The sequence below is a fragment of the Diceros bicornis genome, chromosome 11 (assembly GCF_020826845.1).
Source record: "Diceros bicornis minor isolate mBicDic1 chromosome 11, mDicBic1.mat.cur, whole genome shotgun sequence".
NCBI classification, from domain to species: Eukaryota; Metazoa; Chordata; class Mammalia; order Perissodactyla; family Rhinocerotidae; genus Diceros; species Diceros bicornis.
Genome location: NC_080750.1, coordinates 32,105,636 through 32,123,985, shown reverse-complemented (window position 1 = coordinate 32,123,985; position 18,350 = coordinate 32,105,636). Strand labels below are relative to the sequence as shown.

Below are 18,350 nucleotides of genomic sequence, written 5' to 3'. Positions count from 1 at the left end.
CATACAATACTGAGGGAAGAAATTCTAAAAGAATTTTTAACACATTGCTTTTAATATATTTTAACAATTACTTTCAAAGTTTGTCTTTTCCTTTGCTTTGGGTGATGCAATCTTAAAATTCATTTAAGAGGAAACAGTGAGAGTGCATAGGTCAAAAATATTATTCAGCTCTGATCAGGTTGGGAGTTTGATATTTGATTTCTTATGTTGCCTTTTTCATAAATTGGAAAGCGGAAATACAATTTAAATGAAGCTGGTTTCAGTGGGGCTTTCTCTTTTACATTTTTCAAGATTTCACAGCATCTAAAAGAACATAATTTCCACTTTTAAGACAACTCAATGGCTTTCACCTAATTGCATTTGTTTGCTTGCTAGTACACTTAACCATAATTGTTTCTGAAATAATTATAGAAAAGACTTGATATTACAGAATATGGTACTAACTGGAGTGGACTGTGAAAGCATTATTCTTCATATGTTCATTTTTTCATACTTAAAAGTACGAGCCCTTCTAAGTTGTTTTAATTGTAGTTGTTCTGGTTATTCATTGCTAGGTAACAAATTATCCCAAGTTAACTGATATAAAATCAGAATCATTTTATTTATGCTCACAGATTCTGTGGGTTAGGTTTTCAGACAGGGCAAGTGGGGATGGTTTGTGTCCACTCCGTGATATCTGGGACTTCAACTTGAAAGAAAAGTGGCTGGGGGTCACTTAAATGACCGGGAACTGGAGTCATTTGCAGGCTTCTGCGCTCACATTCTGGCACCTGGGCTAGGATAGCTCAAAGTCTGGGATTAGCTGAAACTGTTGACTTGAATACCTACACGACCCACCATGTAGCTTGGGCTTCTCCCAGCGTAGTGCCTGGGTTCTATAGACAGCATCCCCAAAAGAGGGAATACAGACCAAAGTTCCAAGAGAATCAGGGAAGAGTTGTGTATTCATTTATGACCTGGCCTCCGTAGTCATGTAGCATCACTTCTGCCGTGCTCTATTAGTCAAGATAGTCACAAGCCCACCCAGATTCCAGGTGAAGGTACAAAGACTCCACCTCTCAATAGAAGGAGTATCAAAGAATGTGGGGCCATGTTTTAAAACCGTCAGTGTAGAAGTGATTGATGTGCTGCTTTCCAGAAATATTCTTACTTATTTGTTGTTTCTTCACCTCTAAAGCAATAGCACACATTTGCGATATGGCTGGTCAATGTTAAAAATGCCTATAGAACCGTGTATTTACCTTAGAATGCTTTTGGTTGCAAATGACAGAAACCCTGACTGAAACTGACTTGAGCAACAGAGAAAATTTGTTGATTAACAAAACTGAGAATTCCAGAGGTAAAGCAGGCAACCCTTCAAGAGAGGATTGGTTCAGTGGCTTAGCAGTATTAAAAAGACAGTTTCCCGCCCTATTTCATCACTCTGCCACTCTTAATGTTGACTTTATCCTACATCTAGTCCCTTCATGACTAAGAGCAGTTATTCTCATGCTCAACTGCATGCTGAGGTGAAGAGATAAAGAGAGCTTTTCTTCCTTCTCCCACTTTATAGAGTCCTGAGCTTCACTCAGCTGGAACAGCATAGGTCGCTTGCATACCCTTGAAACAATTGCTGAGGTCAGAGTCAAGTTCTGATTGGCTTACGTTTAGATGCCCATCCCTGAACTAGTCCTGATTTCAAGGGGGATGGGATTACACCAATTGACTTCAGAGTGAGGATGTGATTGATCCCATGTAAATTTTGTGCCTGCTATGCAGTGTGAAATGGGTAAAATAGATACTGGGAAGGTAGCCTTAATTTCCATTTTATCTTGGAATACTCTCTGGCCGCATAAAATCATTTGACCGTGAGGTGATGAAATTATTGCCTTGGCCTCATTAGCATCACAGTTCAATCAACTGAGTGTTCACAGTCTCGTTCCTGTTCACTTGTCAGCACCCTGCCTTTGATTTAGGTCAATATCATATTCAGAACTCTTGTTGTTAAAGAAACCCCATTTGACAAAACAAGGAGAAAATGGGTACTAAAAAGTGATTCTGAACTTGGTTATTCTGTTCCATTGGGGAGTGGTGGGAGAATAGTGACTGAGTTTGTGAAAATGTTTATGATTGTGATAGTTGTGTGTGCCTGCATGTGTGTGAGAGAACGTTTCCAATTTTGGTTAAATTCTGACTTTTGCCTGAAAAAGTAGGCTTCTTGTCTGAGGCTATGAACTCTTAAGAGCTACTAATGTCTTCCTCTATTTTGCAGAGTTGACACAGAATTTAATAATGTAGCCTCTTCTGCCAAGACTTTTATTAATTGTTTTCCACTACAAGTCGATGAAGCATGACAGGGTTACTGTCCTCCTGTTGCCGTTGAGAAAATAGGGACAGAGGGTTAAGCAACTCTCCTAAGACCACACATCAAAGCAGGGGCAGAGTTGGCATGAGAAATCATTTTCCTGGAATCTTGGCTCAGTGCTTTCTTTAAAAAGAATCATGAAAGTTTCAAACAAACAAAAAAGAACAGATCATAAAATAACAAACACTCAGGAACCCATCACTCAGCCTCAGAAGTTTTGTAAGAGAGAAATATTTCCAGGTAGAGTGGAAGCCCCCCTTATACCTCTTCTGGTTCCCATCCCTGACCTTCTCTCCTCTGAGGAAATCAATACCCTGAATTTGGTGTTTCACACTCTCATACATATTTTTACTCCAAATGTATATATCCCTAAAAAATATGGTACAGTTTTGCACATTTAACTTTATATTATTGCTGTTATCTTGTATGAATCCTCTTATAATTTGCTTTTTTTTTTGCTCAACATAGTTTTTAGTATATATCCATGTTGATACATATAGCATTTTTTATTCATCTTACCAATTATATAATATTACATTGCATGAATATATAACAGTTTATCTGTTCTCTTTGTGAAATTTAGATTTTTTTTTTGCTGTTCTCTAATATTATAAACAATAACACGATGAACATTCTCATACCTTTCACTTTCTGATTACTTTCTTGAACACCATTTGAAAAAAAAAAAGCAGTACTCTTATGGAAATAGACATAGAGATTCAATTGCCCTATCTAACTTTGGTGTTAGAGTAATGCAAGAGTAGCAAAAGCAAGACTTACAGGCTATATTTACATTTCAGGAGACTCATTCTGAATCTACAACCAATCCATGTTCCATGTATACCATGATTTTCAGTTGTTGTATCAAGATCTATCATTATACCTTAAAATCTCACCTATTAATCCACAAACTAGTCCTTACTAATGACACTTCTTTCTGGAACCAGATCTGAATTTCTGTGACCTGCAAGATTTTTGTCCAGTTGAAAAAAAATTGGCAGCAACCACAGTGTTGGATTGATAGGAACGTGCTCTGAATAAAGCAAATTTTGTCGTTACAGCTATAGAAATACAGTAGTGGCCTGAAATATTTAAGCACATCAAAATGATTTCCTGCTAAAAAAGCATGCCATGGGGAGAGGGGGTGAAATTACTATGGGATATCAAGTCTGTCTATCCTAAGCACTATCTTTATGGGATAGGAATGAGGCAAAGGATGGTCATTTGCTTGATTTATATTTAGGAGCCTTATAGTCTGTTTAAAATGGCTGATAGAAAAAAACCTCAATGTTGGGGCCGGCCTGGTGGCAAAGTGGTTAAGTTCATGCACTCCACTTCCGTGGCCTGGGGTTCGCCAGTTCAGATCCCGGGCGCAGACATACACACCGCTCATCAAGCCATGCTGTGGTGGCGTCCCATACATAAAGTAGAGAAAGATTGGCATAAATGTTAGCTCAGGGCCACTCTTCCTAAGGCAAAAAGAAGAGGATTGGCAACAGATGTTACCTCAGGGCCAATCTTCCTCACCAAAAATCAATCAATCAATCAATCAATCAATCTCGATGTGAACAATGAAACTAAGTTATTTTGAAAAATCATTATGCTTTATTCTGGAGTCTCAGAATTCTGAAGAAGATGGTCCAGTGTGTTAATACTGGAACTGCTTTTCAGTACCACTAGCAAATTGTGAAGACACTAGCACAGATTTGGGAGAAATTACTGGCACAGGAGTTGGTAGACTGTTTTTGACTTGACTCTTCCTCTGACTATGAACCTTGTGAAAAAGTCACCCAAGCATCTTGGACATGAGGTTGCCCTAGATCAGTGCTTTGCAAATTTTTTCTGTTGACCCCATGGGTTGTTAAATCAATTTGGTGGTTTGAGACCAACATTAAAAAAAAATAATGTGCAATAGAGCAGAATATATTCACGTTACAGTATATTCACTCAGGGTAAATATTATTTCATAAAATTTTTGTTACAGATGGATGTGTGCATGTGTATGACTGCTGTGGAACATTATGTAAAGTAAAATACTTATTCTGTATTGCTTTCACAAATGTTGAAAGCCATTTATACCAGGCAACTTCAGAAAGTATCTCAAGGACCTCTCAGATATGGTTATGATCCTATTTAAAATGCACCAGTCGCTCCCTTTTTTTAGGATGAAGCCAAGATTTCCCAGTATAGCAAAACAGGCCCTTCATAATTCTTTTGGTTGCAAATGCACTGCAAGAACATAGTGAACTACAAGCTTTATGTTTCTACAGTACTGCCTCATGCCTTTGGTGACATTTTTTCCTTGGCCTCAAATGCTCTCAGTAGCCACAAAGCATTGTCTTTGCTAGAAACACTTCCACTCAACTATTCTTCATAGAATTGACCACTCCTTTTCTTTGGCCTCTCTTATTATCTTTACTGACTTATGTCATAGCCTTCAGTACACTTTCTTGCAGTTAATAATGGTTTAAAAATCTATCCCACCCTAGTAGAATGTGAAGTTTTTGAGATCATGTCTTTATATCATAAGAATTTTGGTTCTTTCCTTTTCTTATGCATATACTCTCTTCTCCCTTGCTCTTAAAATAACTTAATTATTTAAAAACAATACGTGTTCATTTTAAATGTCTCAAATAACATAAAAAGGCAGTTGAAAAATCACCCTAAATCCTACAACCTAAAGATGACTACTATTAATATCTAAACTAATGTCTCGCTCTACCTACATACACATATAAAGAAAGGTACACATGCACATGCATGCACATGCACACAGTGTTAAACGAAGACAGTCATGCACCACACAACGATGTTTTGGTCAATGACAGACTGCATATATGACTGTGGTCCCATGAGATTAGTACCGTATAATCTAGGTGTGTAGTAGGCTATACCATCTAGGTGTGTGTAAGTACACTCCAGGATGTTCACACAATGACGAAATCGCCTAACATTTCTCAGAACATGTCCCCGTCGTTAAGCAACACATAAATGTAAATTCATTCATTAATCTACTGTCCTTTCCACAATGTCAAGGACACTTTCTGTGTCAATGATATATCTGTACATAATTTTAAATGGCTGCTTATAATTCTAATTTATGGATTACTTTGGGTTTTGTTTTGGTTGCCGTTTATCAACATCAATATTAGCGATGGTGGACCTGACTTCTTATTCCTCATATGCTATGAGTATCAATTAAAAAGCACCATTATTGTCCTTACTTTCTTTGGTTAGCTGTGGAGTCTTGAGCTGCTTTTATAACTCTCTTCAAGACATTCTACATTGTGCTTCCTTCCCTTTCTCCTTGGGCTGTGTCCTGTGAAAATCTCTGTATACCACAGAGTCTCCTACCTAGCAATGTGATATCTTTAGTCAAACTTTCTCTTTCTTATGAAAATCATCTATAGTTACATAGTAAGGGTTTCACTTTTGACAGCTTTTCTGTTTAGGAACTAATAGAGTGGAATCATGCATATATTTTATGTGAATATTTTGATTTTCACTTCCCTAACACAGAGTATATATCTGGATTGTACCTGACCTTCCTCTATTCTGTGGTCATGAAATTCAAGATGGTGTATGATTATTTTCATTGGATATTTCCATTTTACCAACCACTTCCATTCTTTGGTAGATATGTATTGTTAGTATAGTCTGTTAGGATACTTCCTCTACTCTATGGAGCTAAAGTCAAGAACTACTCAGGTATATTATTTTAATAAAATGAAATATCTGGTACAATTTTGGAAAGTGCAAAGCCTTATGATAAAAGCTTATTTGTGTTATGTTTGTGATCTGATTCAGGAATATGTCATCTATTTCTTTGATGTAACTGGATAGCCTAGAATCAGAATAGGGACGCAGAATAGGGAATGGGGAAACTGAGGCATATTTCTAAGTCCATATTGTTCCTATGTATTTTCTCCTGTTTTGAGTCTCAATTAAAACTCTCAGGAATTCTTCATCCCTTAATTTGTGGACTCAACAGTAGAGTGTATTTTCATACTGTACAGTATTAACCCAACACCTCTCTTAGAAAGCCTTTTTGTTTCCATCTCTATATTCTGATCTTGAATCCTATCTCACCCAACTCAGAGATGCTTGTGATATGCCTTTTATTACTCATGCTCTAATTATTAGTATGTAGAGATCTGAGCAGTCAGTCATTTCCTGCTCCCTAGCCAATTATCTCATATAATTAATTGTCGCCTCTCGTGTTGTTTCTCTTTTCATGCCATACTTGTGCTTCTTCCTAGCAGTTGTTCTCGACCAGGATAGATTTTGCGCTTATGGAACATTTGGCAATGTCTGGAGACTTTTTTGATTGTCAAAGAAAGGGATACTACTGGCTTCTAAATGGTAGAAGTCAGAGATGCTGCTTAACATACTACAGTGCAGAATATAGGCCGACTCTCCACAACAAAATCTTATCCAGTCCAAGATGTCAATAGTGCCAAGGTTGAGGAATCTTGCTATATAGAAACTGACTTCAAGTGTTTTATTTGAACTTTCAGATTTCTCCCTCCACTGAGGTATTCAGTTTAATATATTCTCTTGATTCAGATTAGCTACTCAGTAGTAAAAACTGGAAGGTTATATCTCATATCTCATTTATGTCATGCTTTAGTTGAAGAGAGGCAGCAGCCATCATCATCAGAAATGTTTCCCTTGTTAGTAGAGCAGTATTATATGACTAGTTGACATTACCACAGTTACACAGAATAAGGAATGGGGAAACTGAGGCATATTTCTAAGTAAAGAATAAAAACGGAGGGATTAATAACTATGATTATCCTCAGATACTCTCTGCTCCAAATGATATTTATTGTTATAGAAATTGCATTTGCAAATATATTGAGGAAAAAACCATGGGCAGCCTAATACTAACACCATTTCCCTTTTTTCTCCTTTCTTTTTTTTTCAGACATTTCACATTTTCAAGAACAAAATGATTTAAAAGGATTACTAGAAAATCTCCATCAAAATATCCAAGCCAAAAAAAGAAAGAATGTAGAAATCATGTGGCTGGCTGCAACAGTAAGCATTCTCCTGTCAAATCTTATACGTTGTCACCATGATGACTAGCAAGCATTATTTGGTAGCTATTATGTAGGGTCCAAGCTCTGCACTTTGGGTTAACAGATGTCATCCTCCGTTATCCAGGGGATTAGGCATTTTCAATGTTGTTGATAGTTCTCTCAATAGACTAGAACACAAATTGGAAGAAGATGCACTCAGTGAGAAAGAATCTTACTCGTTGGCTTTTCTTATAAATCCTGGATGTGTTTGACACTTTGAGGATAATACAAAATATCTATGATTTTCTTGATACTGCATGTTTCAGTGTCAACCACCCGTATCAATCAGGATTTTGAAGTGCTACACTAGGGATGGATAGTTTCATCAGAATGTGGTTATCAGATTTCTGACTCACAATCTCAGTAAGGCTCCTGGACATATTGTTCAATTAATGATCTTGTAAATGTGTTTGTTAATTTAGATATTGGCATAGAATTTATTACCGAAGAATTGCTCTTGGGTAATGAGCTATATTTTGTGTGGTTCTTTCTCATTTAATGGCACCCTCAGGGTAGAAGATCTGCCTGCTTTCCTGCCCCAGGTTTCTACGAGAGAGAGGGAGAGAATCATGCCTGTGTTTTTTAAGTTCTTGTCTGGCAACCATTCAGGCATAGCTCACGTGAACTTATGAATTTTGTTAAACATCCAGACACTAAGGAAAGGATCTTTTCATCAGGAAAGGCACACGTTGGAGATCTCTATGATGAATGCCACATTTGTAGTTACTTCTCAGCATTGCTCATGTAATTTGGAGTTCAGGTTAACCGATCTTCTAGCATATTCTATTCATTCTCTATCAATAGCATTTAAAACAGAGCCTTTCTCCTATTGCCAGTGCTTCAATTATAGTCCAATATTACTTCCTCTCTTCTGGGAAAAAGGAATGGATAATTTACCATGAGTTTATATAAAATAATTTACCAAGAGCAAGGTAGAGGAAAGCTGCTTTAGTTTCCCTTCATGCCCTCTTGGAGCCCCAGGGAAGAACATCAAAGATAACAATATGAAACATTGCTTTCAGGCAGCTCATTTAGCTCATTTAGCTCACTGGTCCCATTTAGCACCATACTGCATTACATGAAGGTTGTTTTTAATAGTTCTTTCCCCAGTGCAGCTGCTCTTTATATCTTCAAAGACTACTATGGTTGTTAATTCTCACAAAAATTTCACAAAGGTAGGTCGTAAGTTATTTTTGCTATTTTACTAATAACATGATAGCACAAAGGTAGTTTGATCATACCGAGGCTATCTGACAACTTAGGAACACATACATATGTCATTATATACATATCGTTCAGTTATGTAAATGGTTAAAAATGCACACGTGCAAATTATAAACATATATTTTCTCTTAGTGTATGTAGTTTTCCCATTTGAATATATAAAAAAGTTTTCCCATAAATCCCATACATTTCTGAGATATTTTTTTGAAATGTATATGCAGACCAAATATGGCTTGTTCACAGCTTACCATTGAATGGATGATTGCTACCTTGATGAATACACAGCACCCATAGTGTGCAAATTTGGCATTCTGTAGGAACATTGAATTTATTATTAATAGAGTTTCTGTAGACTGATAACTCAGTTTCAATATCCTTTTTGTAAACCAAAGACCATGATAATATTCTTAAAATGAAGAAATATAGAAAAATCCCCTTTGACATTTTCCAAAAAGCTTTTATTTCCGTCTCTATTTCATTTTCCTCTCTTTAAATCTATTAATGAAATACTGCTTTTGTTAATGTTTTACATTTTAATTGAAAAATGTGAAGCTATTTGTTTTTATCTTGTTTGAATTTAAAAAAATAAAAATGAGAATTTAAAGAAACCAAATGCTAATCAAGTATGCTAAGTTCATATAGTTCAAAAGAGTTGTAGAAATACAGAAATCAAGACCCAACCTGTCTACTCTGATAAAATTGCCCCTGCCTCCTTTTGATTTTAAATTTAGAACTCTAAATATCATTAGTAGGATAGTTGCACATAATAGTGACAATACATTTTGAAGAATATTCATTCTTTTTAAAAACTGTATCTCATAAGTGGCCATTGAAGTCTATATTTTATTACTATGAATATAGTCAAGCCTTTGTTATTTTGTATTAAAAATTTTGAAATACCATTTATTTGAAAGGATTAGAATTTTCTAGATAAAAAAAGATTATATGGTGAAATCATTCTCTCACATTTTTATAGTCACTTATATTGGAAATAGTGAGAAAATACCAAAGGTCTGAAAAGGACTTGTAAATCCTAGTTTAAATATCAGAATCACAATTAAAACATGGTTAAAAACACTTGATAAACTGTATCATTATATCCTAAAAGAAGAAAGAATTACAGAGAGAAACAGACTAGGACAGAAGTCAAAGACTTGGTCCTTGGAGTTAAGTGGACATATTAGCATCCTGGCTCTGCTCTGTTGTTTGCAAGTTACTTAACCTATCTAAACCTCAATTTCCTCACCTATAAAATGAAAGTAATCATACCTTCCTCCAGGGTTCATGTGAAGTCAATTAAAAGAGTAAATCTACGGGCCAGCTGGGTGGTGTAGTGGTTAAGTTCATGCACTCCACTTCTGGAGGCCCAGGGTGTGCAGGTTCGGATCCTGGGGCGGACCTACGCACCACTTATCAAGCCATGCTGTGGCAGGTGTCTCACATGAAAGTAGAGGAAGATGGGCATGGATGTTAGCCCAGGGCCACTCTTCCTCAGCAAAAGAGAGGAGGATTGGCAACAGGTGTTAGCTCAGGGCTAATCTTCCTCACACACACACACAAAAAGAGTAAATCTATATGAAATTTATTGGCATGGTAACTGGTGCGCAGTAGATGTGCAATTACCACTGGCCGTTTTTCGTGTCCTTATTCGTGTTAGTCGTGTTGATGAGTGGTTCCCTGTCTGCTGCACTGGCACCATGTGGACGTTTGAAATCTCATAACATAAAACCGAGACCAGCAAAAGTTTCTTCAATGTAAAGTAAGAAGATATTTAGGATTCAAATCTAGTGTTTGATCCAGGAAATATAGATTTTTTCCCCCTTCACAGTTAAGGTGTGTTGCTCCTGAGCTGTGATTATTACCATCACCTGCAGCTCAGGCCCCCTATCAGGGAGCATTGCTGCCTCCGCTAGATATTTACCTTCTCATAGGGCTTCAGCAGTCCCACACCCCACACCTCATGTACAAAGAACTAAATAAATGAAATCTCTTCCACTAGCTTTTGAAATGAAAAGGTAATGTTTTTACCTTCAATAGGGCAGCTTGAACCCATTGACCATCATAAATTAACATAAATTTGGTTTGTTTAGACAAGAAGTGTTTAGAGGAGTCTGACACTTGAGTAATCTACAAATGAACAATAAACTCTATATGTCTGTGTTACAGATTTGTCGCAAACTAAATGGTATCCGTTTCACCTGTTGTAAAAGTGCCAAAGACCGGACATCGATGTCAGTGACGCTGGAACAGTGCTCCATCTTAAGAGACGAGCACCAGTTGCACAAGGACTTCTTTATCCGGGCACTGGATTGCATGAGAAGGTATCCCACATGTCTTCAACATTCTTTCTTTTAAGCTCATTTTAAGGAAATTTTTTTTTCCAGATACTTATTTTACTGGAGGACTAAACATTTAGTAACTTCACTTCATTTCCATGGCTTATAGCTCATGACATGAAAGATGGAATAATTTTATGTATTCTCCCTACTCATTTTAGGCAATAAAAGAAAATGTGGCCGGTTTTTGATTATATGCATGGAGGATATATTTCACTAGCTCATTTAGACCCAAGTTAAAGAGCTCTGGTCATTGCATATATAACACTTGAAGAGCACAGTTCCTTTACATATAAGTAGTTATGAGTATGCCCAAAATAAAACTAAATCATTATCCAAACAAAACCTTTCCAAATTGCAACTAATAGGTGATCTTCCCATGACTTGCAGGGTCTCCGGGTCACTAACCTCCTTCCTAAAATTATTTTCACGTCACTCATCATAAAGATGGGATGACACTGATACTTGAAAATAGAGAATTAATATTGTTACTCTGCTGACATTTAAAATGCTATGCCTGAAGTCATGTTTCTTGATTCATTTCCACAGTAATCTAAGGTCTCAGCTATAATGGGAAGGAAAAGTGCCTCATTCACAATGTCTGTCAGCAAGGACACACGTTAATTAAAAAGTTAAGCGAAATTGTCTCTTTGCTACAAAGACCGACTCAGAAGCACACCAGGAAGCATGAGACAGGCTCCCTGTTCCCAGAAAGGAATGTCATGTGATGCTCTAGAGAGGGCTGCTTCTTATCTGGCATGTCATTAGCTTCTACTTTTCTTTTAACTGCTGCTGTCTCTCAGTGGTGATGTTGATGCTTGCCTGCCCTCATCCTATCCCTGTATGTTTTCCCCACTAATGAGAGGTTTCTGAAGTCCTCTATTTTACCCCATTTCATGTCTCCTGGCATTTTCATTGTTCAGTGGAGTTCTATCATAATTTTTTGATAAATGCATGAGGACGTCTTAGATGCCTGACATGAACATCTCAGCCATATGAAACACGTTTGGTTGATATAAAAACTTCTTTCAAAAATAACCTCTCAGCACTAACAGGAAAAATTCATCATCTGAGTATGAAGTCTTCTAATGTGCATTAAAGAAATACAAATATCACTCTGAATAGAACAAAGGTGCTAAAAAAAAAAAAAAAAAAAGAACAAAGGTGCTGAGTGAGGAGGGCGAAAGTACATGATACTATAGGCCAGAAACACTGGTGATCTAAAATGATTCAATCAACTTAAATTATCTGGAAGGTGAAATTGTTACTTGTTTATTTAAGGTAGAGGTAAGAGAAGACCCTCAAATTAGAAAAATAATTCTTTCAAACTGGTAAATAAAGGGTGTTTCTGTCATATATATGTAAAACTATAAAACTACATATTTTGATATTATGTAAAGGTTGTGCAGAACTGACATATACACAACATATTTGCTCATGACAACATTTATTGAGGTTCATTTTTGGTAATTTATTTTTTGGTAAATTTTAAATCTGTCAAATTTATCCTTTGGTTTTGTGTATATGTGAGGGTTGCGTGAAAGTGTAAGGGTTTGTGTGTGTGTGTGTGTATGTGCACATGCATTTAAGGGACATAAGATGTGTTCTTTACTTTAATAACTGCCATCATTTCCCTCTTTGGGTATTCAGTCTTACAACACAAGCCCATAGGTTTGTAAGCTGTGGCAACACAGCAGAGTAGATGAGAGCATGGGGCTTGGGAGCCAGCCGGTCTCAGTTTGAATCCAGGCTCTAAGCCACTTACTAGCCACAAGCAAGTTAATCTCTTACTGCCTATTAGTACCTTAGGCAAGTTAGTCAACCTCTTGATGCCTCCATTTCCTCATCTGTAAAAGAGACGTAAGTAATAGTAGCCCTTCTTAGGGGTGCCTTGAGGATTAAATGAATTGATATTTGTGAAGTGATTAGAACAATGTTTGACACACAGTAATCACTATACAGTAGTCCCCCCTTATCTGCAGTTTCACTTTTTGTGGTTTCAGTTACCCATGGTCAGCTAAAGTCTGAAAATATTAAATGAAAAATTCCAAAAGTAAACAATACATAAGTTTTAGATTGCATGCCATTCTGAGTAGCGTGATGAAATCTCACACTGTCCCCCCACGTGCAACGTGAATCATCCCTTTGTCCAGTGTATCCACACATCCACACTGTATACCAAGCATTAGTCACTTAGTAGACCCCTCTCAGTTATCAGATGACATCCAGAGCAGTGGGTGCACAGGTATCGCAGTGCTTGTGTTGAAGTAGCCCTTATTTTACTTAGTAATGGCCCCAAAGCACAATAGTAGTGATGCTGGCAATTCGGATATACCAAAGAGAAACCGTCAAGTGCTTCCTCTAAGTGAAAAGGTGAAAGTTCTCCACTTAATAAGGAAAGAAAAAAAATCATATGCTGAGGTTGCTAAGATGTATAGTAACCTTTATTATAGTATATTGTTATAATTGCTCCATTATATGATTGGTTATTGTTGTTAATCTCTTACTGTGCCTAATTTATAAATTAAACTTTCTCTTAGGTATGCATGTATAGGAAAAAACATAGTATATATATATATCTCCACGGTTTCAGGCATCCACTGGGGTCTTAGAATGTATTCCCTGCAGATAAGGGGGGACTACTGTATAATATTTGTTAAATAAACTAAAAATAAATATCAAGGTTCATTATGTTAATATTCTGATCTTCCAGGTACAATAAAATCTAGCTAATTTTGATCCTTCTAATCTTTGTGAATATTTTATGACATAAGGTTTGACTCCAATAGCATATATTAAAATAAAGTCTGCTGCCAACTCTTATAAATAAGATTTCAAATGTAATGCTTTACCTGTTTAAGAAAATAAGCTCTTTAAATACCACTTTTAAAAATATACATCTGTTTAAAAATGCTGAGCTAATTATGGATAGACAGCATTCATTAAAGTAAGATGGGATAGATTTCTTATGAACATTTTTTGATGTTAATGTGTATTATTGCATGCCCTTACAAGTAGTCATAAAATTTGAGATCAAGGAGTTACCTTAGAAGTTTAGTCAAATCTGCTTTACCTTATAAATAATGAAACTGAGTTCTAGAGAGTGTTTAGGCAAAAACTACTCAGATAGAAAGTATTAGCAGCACTAGAACATAGATGCCTTAGTTATATTTTAATGTTATTTTCTTTGTTACCAAATGAAACAAAATATTATCGCTTAAAATTACTTGGTAATGTATGTTACTACTTCAAATCTGTTAGTTAAAATATTGTATGTCATATGTCATAAACACCATATGCTTTTTTTTTTTACTGAGGAAGATTGGCCCTGAGCTAACATCTGTTGCCAATCTTCCTCCATTTTGTTTGTGGGTCACCACCACAACATGGCTGACAAGTGGTGTAGGTCCGTGCCTGGGATCCATAAGTCCAAACCTAACTTAACCACTGTGCCACGGGGGCTGGCCCCGATACCGTGTACTTTTAGAAATTTGAGGCTGTGTGAGAGACCAAAATGGTCCGCCCAAATCCTGAGACCTTAAAGAGCAAAGTCTCATCAGAGAATATAAGCCCTTTAATTTCCACCTTCTCTATCACATTCATCATTCTGCAGTGTCTGGTCCAGAGTAAAGTGGTTAAATAATTGAAGAACAGTCCAAAAAGGAATTCATTCCGCTGCCTTCTGTTTTTCAGACCCATGTAGCAACTTTCTCATCTTTTTTTAAAGTTGCATTTTCAATTTTGTTCTGAGACAGTAGTTTGGTTCTTACTTTTGTGTCTAAGCCTTGTTTCCTAGGGTTGCCCCTGGGTCTCTGTAGCTTAGTGGTCAGTCAGTGATTAGCCAAAGGATGTGCTCAAACAAGTCATTCCAGTAGGGCTTCCAACCTCTGCTGGGGTATGTTTGTGGATTGAGGAACATAAAGTTCAGAAGTTTTCAAATTTCCCCTGCCTTTTATTTCCACCAGGCCCTGTTTGGTCCTACTGGTCAGCCCAAGATGTATGGAAATTTATCAAAGCCCTCCATGGCTCATCATTTCCAGAGTCTCCTGGTTAAATTTCTGGCTAGTCCACTACTCTGGAAGGTAGCCCAAGTGGGACTGCATCTAGGCTAGCTGTGAGGTTGGCCATCAGCGTTTGTCTGCCTCCAAGAACGCTAATGTTTCTGACGGTGCCTGAGAGTGGGATTTTCCACTCTCCCCTTCAAATGCGGTCAGGCCCCTTGGGCAGCAGTGAAGTTGTTGCTTTCCACCGGCAGCCCCATCCTGGTAGAACTTGAGCTGAGAGGGGCAGTGGTGGGAGCAGCGCCAGGCAGGAGGACCTTCCCCTCCTCTCACCCGCACTCAGCAGCCTACCGTGAAGAAGCACTTCTCAGCTCGCTGCTTGACTGTGCTTGATGACCACAGTACTGAAGTGGTTGTTTTTGACAATATTTTCCAGGGTCATAGTTTTTTGGGGAGGAAGGAGATTTGCAGAGCTCCTCACTCTGCCATTTGGGAAGTCCCGCCCTCCAGACAGTGGCTTTAAAATGCACGTCCGAACTGCTTCCGGTGCTTTTAAAAACTATGTATATTTGGACCCCACATGTTTTATAATTGAGAAGATATGAGGTGGATCGAGGGTTGTACATTTTTTAAGAACTTCACAAATACTCTGAGGCACAACGCTGGATTGAAAAAAAAAGGAAAAATCAAGGTTTTAGAGGAGTTTGACTTTTATGCTTTTGAACATATTGGTTTTTGATTTTATTTAGCATCAGTTGCAGTTTCTTTTACCTTTGAAATATTCTAACCACCTTTCAGGCTATTTACTCTGAATTTTTTTAAAGTTCACCCAGGTTATAATATCATCACAGTTTTCCTAGATTTATTTTTTATCTATATTAAATTTTTCTATTGTATTGTACTTATCTCGGTAACAGTTTATGGATGAGCAAAATGTTATAGATAAAAAGAAATAAATAAAGCTGCTTATTCAGAAATCCCCTGACCAGAATAAGCTCCATGAGAGCAGGGATGTTTGTTTTCCTTTGTTTACTGCTATTCCCTGGTACCTAGAACAATGCCTAGTGAATTAGGCTCTCAGTAATTATTCAATGAATGGATGAATGAATGAATAACATAGGTTTCTAAAATGTTCAGGTCCCATATATTAGGAAGTTTTGGGCATACATAGACTTTTGGAGTCAAGCATATGACATTATCACTCAATTGTGACATATTTATAAGCAAAACTTCCAAAGGATGAAAGTGAAAGCTTTGGAGAGGTTATGATACAAATTCAAAAACAAACAGGTCACAAACAACCTACCTTAACTCACAGTCTGAATCCACCCTTCGCACAGTTCTCAAAAATTTTACTCTCTCTTTTCCTGCATATCCAGCATTACTTGTAACCTCACACGGCTGACATATGCCGCTCCTTACAGTCTGTTTGACTGAAATGGCAGAAAAGCCTCTTCAAATTACAAAGTTAGCAAGGTGTCTGGTAGATCCGACTCTGTAAGGAACTCTTGGGCAACTCTGTAGTTGCCTCTATTGCAAGACCCAAACAATCTTCAACCCTCATTGCCTATTAGAAACCCTGCGAGAGGGGTCGGTGACTGGCAGGAGTCCCACCACAGACTAGCCTCTGGGGTGGGGCCAGGACTGCGAACCACTTGACTAAAGTCTGCTTCATTTAAACCAGCCACCCTTCAGTAATTGATTTTAATGGCTTTGGATCAGACTATAAGCTTGGTATATCTATCCTTTTGAGTTTTGAAGTGTATGTGTATTGCCAAATTCTCCCTTGATCACCTACAGCAGAAATTTACAAAATGGTGGCTGAACAATCAGCAGATTTTATTTATTTATTTTTTTAAGAAAGGGAGAATGGAGTATCGGCACTCAGTTTTTGGTTATGGAATCGCCATCGAATGCTAAGAGCCATCTTGTCCCAGTGCATTTGCAGAAAGCATTTTTAGTAGGGACTTTCAAACTTATGTTTGATTAATAGATGATTAGGATTGGATTTAAAAATACAAAATTTGATTGGATTGTAAAATGTCACGTTTTATCAAAAAATAATTGTACTGGGATATTTGATTGCCACTAAAAAGTAAATTAAAATGAAAATGCTGGTGCGCTGCTATTTCCCTTAACAAGAACTCTGGGATTATGTAGCAATGTGACACCATATTGCTTAGTTGTCTGTCTGTAACTTTTATTTTCCTTATGCCACATTACTCTGCAATCTGTCATTCTATAATGGCTCCTTCAAATTAAGATAGTTGATATGCCATTAGTAAGATTAATCAGAGTAAGTTTCAGCATACAACCCATTTATCAATCTTAAGATACAGAGCTTTAATCATTCTATTCTAGTAAATATTTAATTCATAAGAGAGAGACTGAAAGGCCTATCAGCTTATTGAGTTTTATTTTCTCATTGAATGTTATATTCTCGACATATTGCACCTGAAATTTGTACGTTGGGAGAGCATAACTTATGAAATGTTCTGCTTTATAAGTAAGTGACCCGTAACCAATTGATGTCAGTAAAGGTTTAATTTCTCATGACTTACTCCTTTGTAGGATTCACTTTCGAGTCATGTATTTTATTTGTGTTGAAATAGAAAAATGTCTTCCTTTTGTCCTTAGTCTTGTTTCCACTTTGGCTTATGTTTTTTTTACTTTTGTTTGATTGTACTGGTCGGAGAAGAGCTGCTATTATTTCCTATTATCTTCTATTTCAAATATTAAAGTGGATAATAAGCATTGTAGACATAGGTAATTGAAGCTTTCAGTTATTTCTTGACTACTTGAAAGGGATGTGTTTGTGTAGAACAGCGTAAGCAGGAACAGTTTTTTCGTTATCACTAAGTGTTATCTCTTACCTGGAGAATTTCAGTGATGTGTTTGCTGCATTACTTCAGTCCACATCCGTGACAAATAACAGTAATACGCCCAGAGGGAGTCCCCCTCATCTTAGGGTTGCTAACAGTTACACAAAACCGGACCCCGTTTAGGATGTTTTTGCTTCAGCTTCAGGTAAGGTGAGAAATACTGCAGAAAATACATTTCTTTAGAAATCATGTTGGAGCAAGTATCTTAACAAGATATCCACAGAGGAACCACCAAAGACAACTGATCTTACTGGAGAAATAAAAGAAAGACCTCCAAAAAAACCTTCAACTTCCTGGACAAAACATATGTGCTAATTTTAGACAATCTTCTTCACACATTTATGTGTGTCATATTATTTTGTTACTAAAAAAGTAGTGGCTTTGAGGTCCATTTCTTTTCCCTAATTTGTTTTGTATATAATATTTATTTTCTAGTACTAGTGACTTGAGACTCTGTAAGTATGGAGCTTGCTATCCGGAGC

At 37.0% G+C, this 18,350-nt stretch overlaps 1 protein-coding gene across 1 annotated transcript in view; it reads left to right on the top strand.

Annotated features, from left to right (window-relative positions):
• INPP4B (inositol polyphosphate-4-phosphatase type II B) overlaps positions 1-18,350 on the top strand; it is a 599,434-nt gene that overhangs the window by 545,834 nt on the left and 35,250 nt on the right. The window contains exons 23-24 of the mRNA XM_058550121.1: positions 7,272-7,384; positions 10,816-10,970. Coding sequence (XP_058406104.1) covers positions 7,272-7,384; positions 10,816-10,970 — 268 coding nt within the window. The remainder of the gene's footprint in view (positions 1-7,271; positions 7,385-10,815; positions 10,971-18,350) is intronic.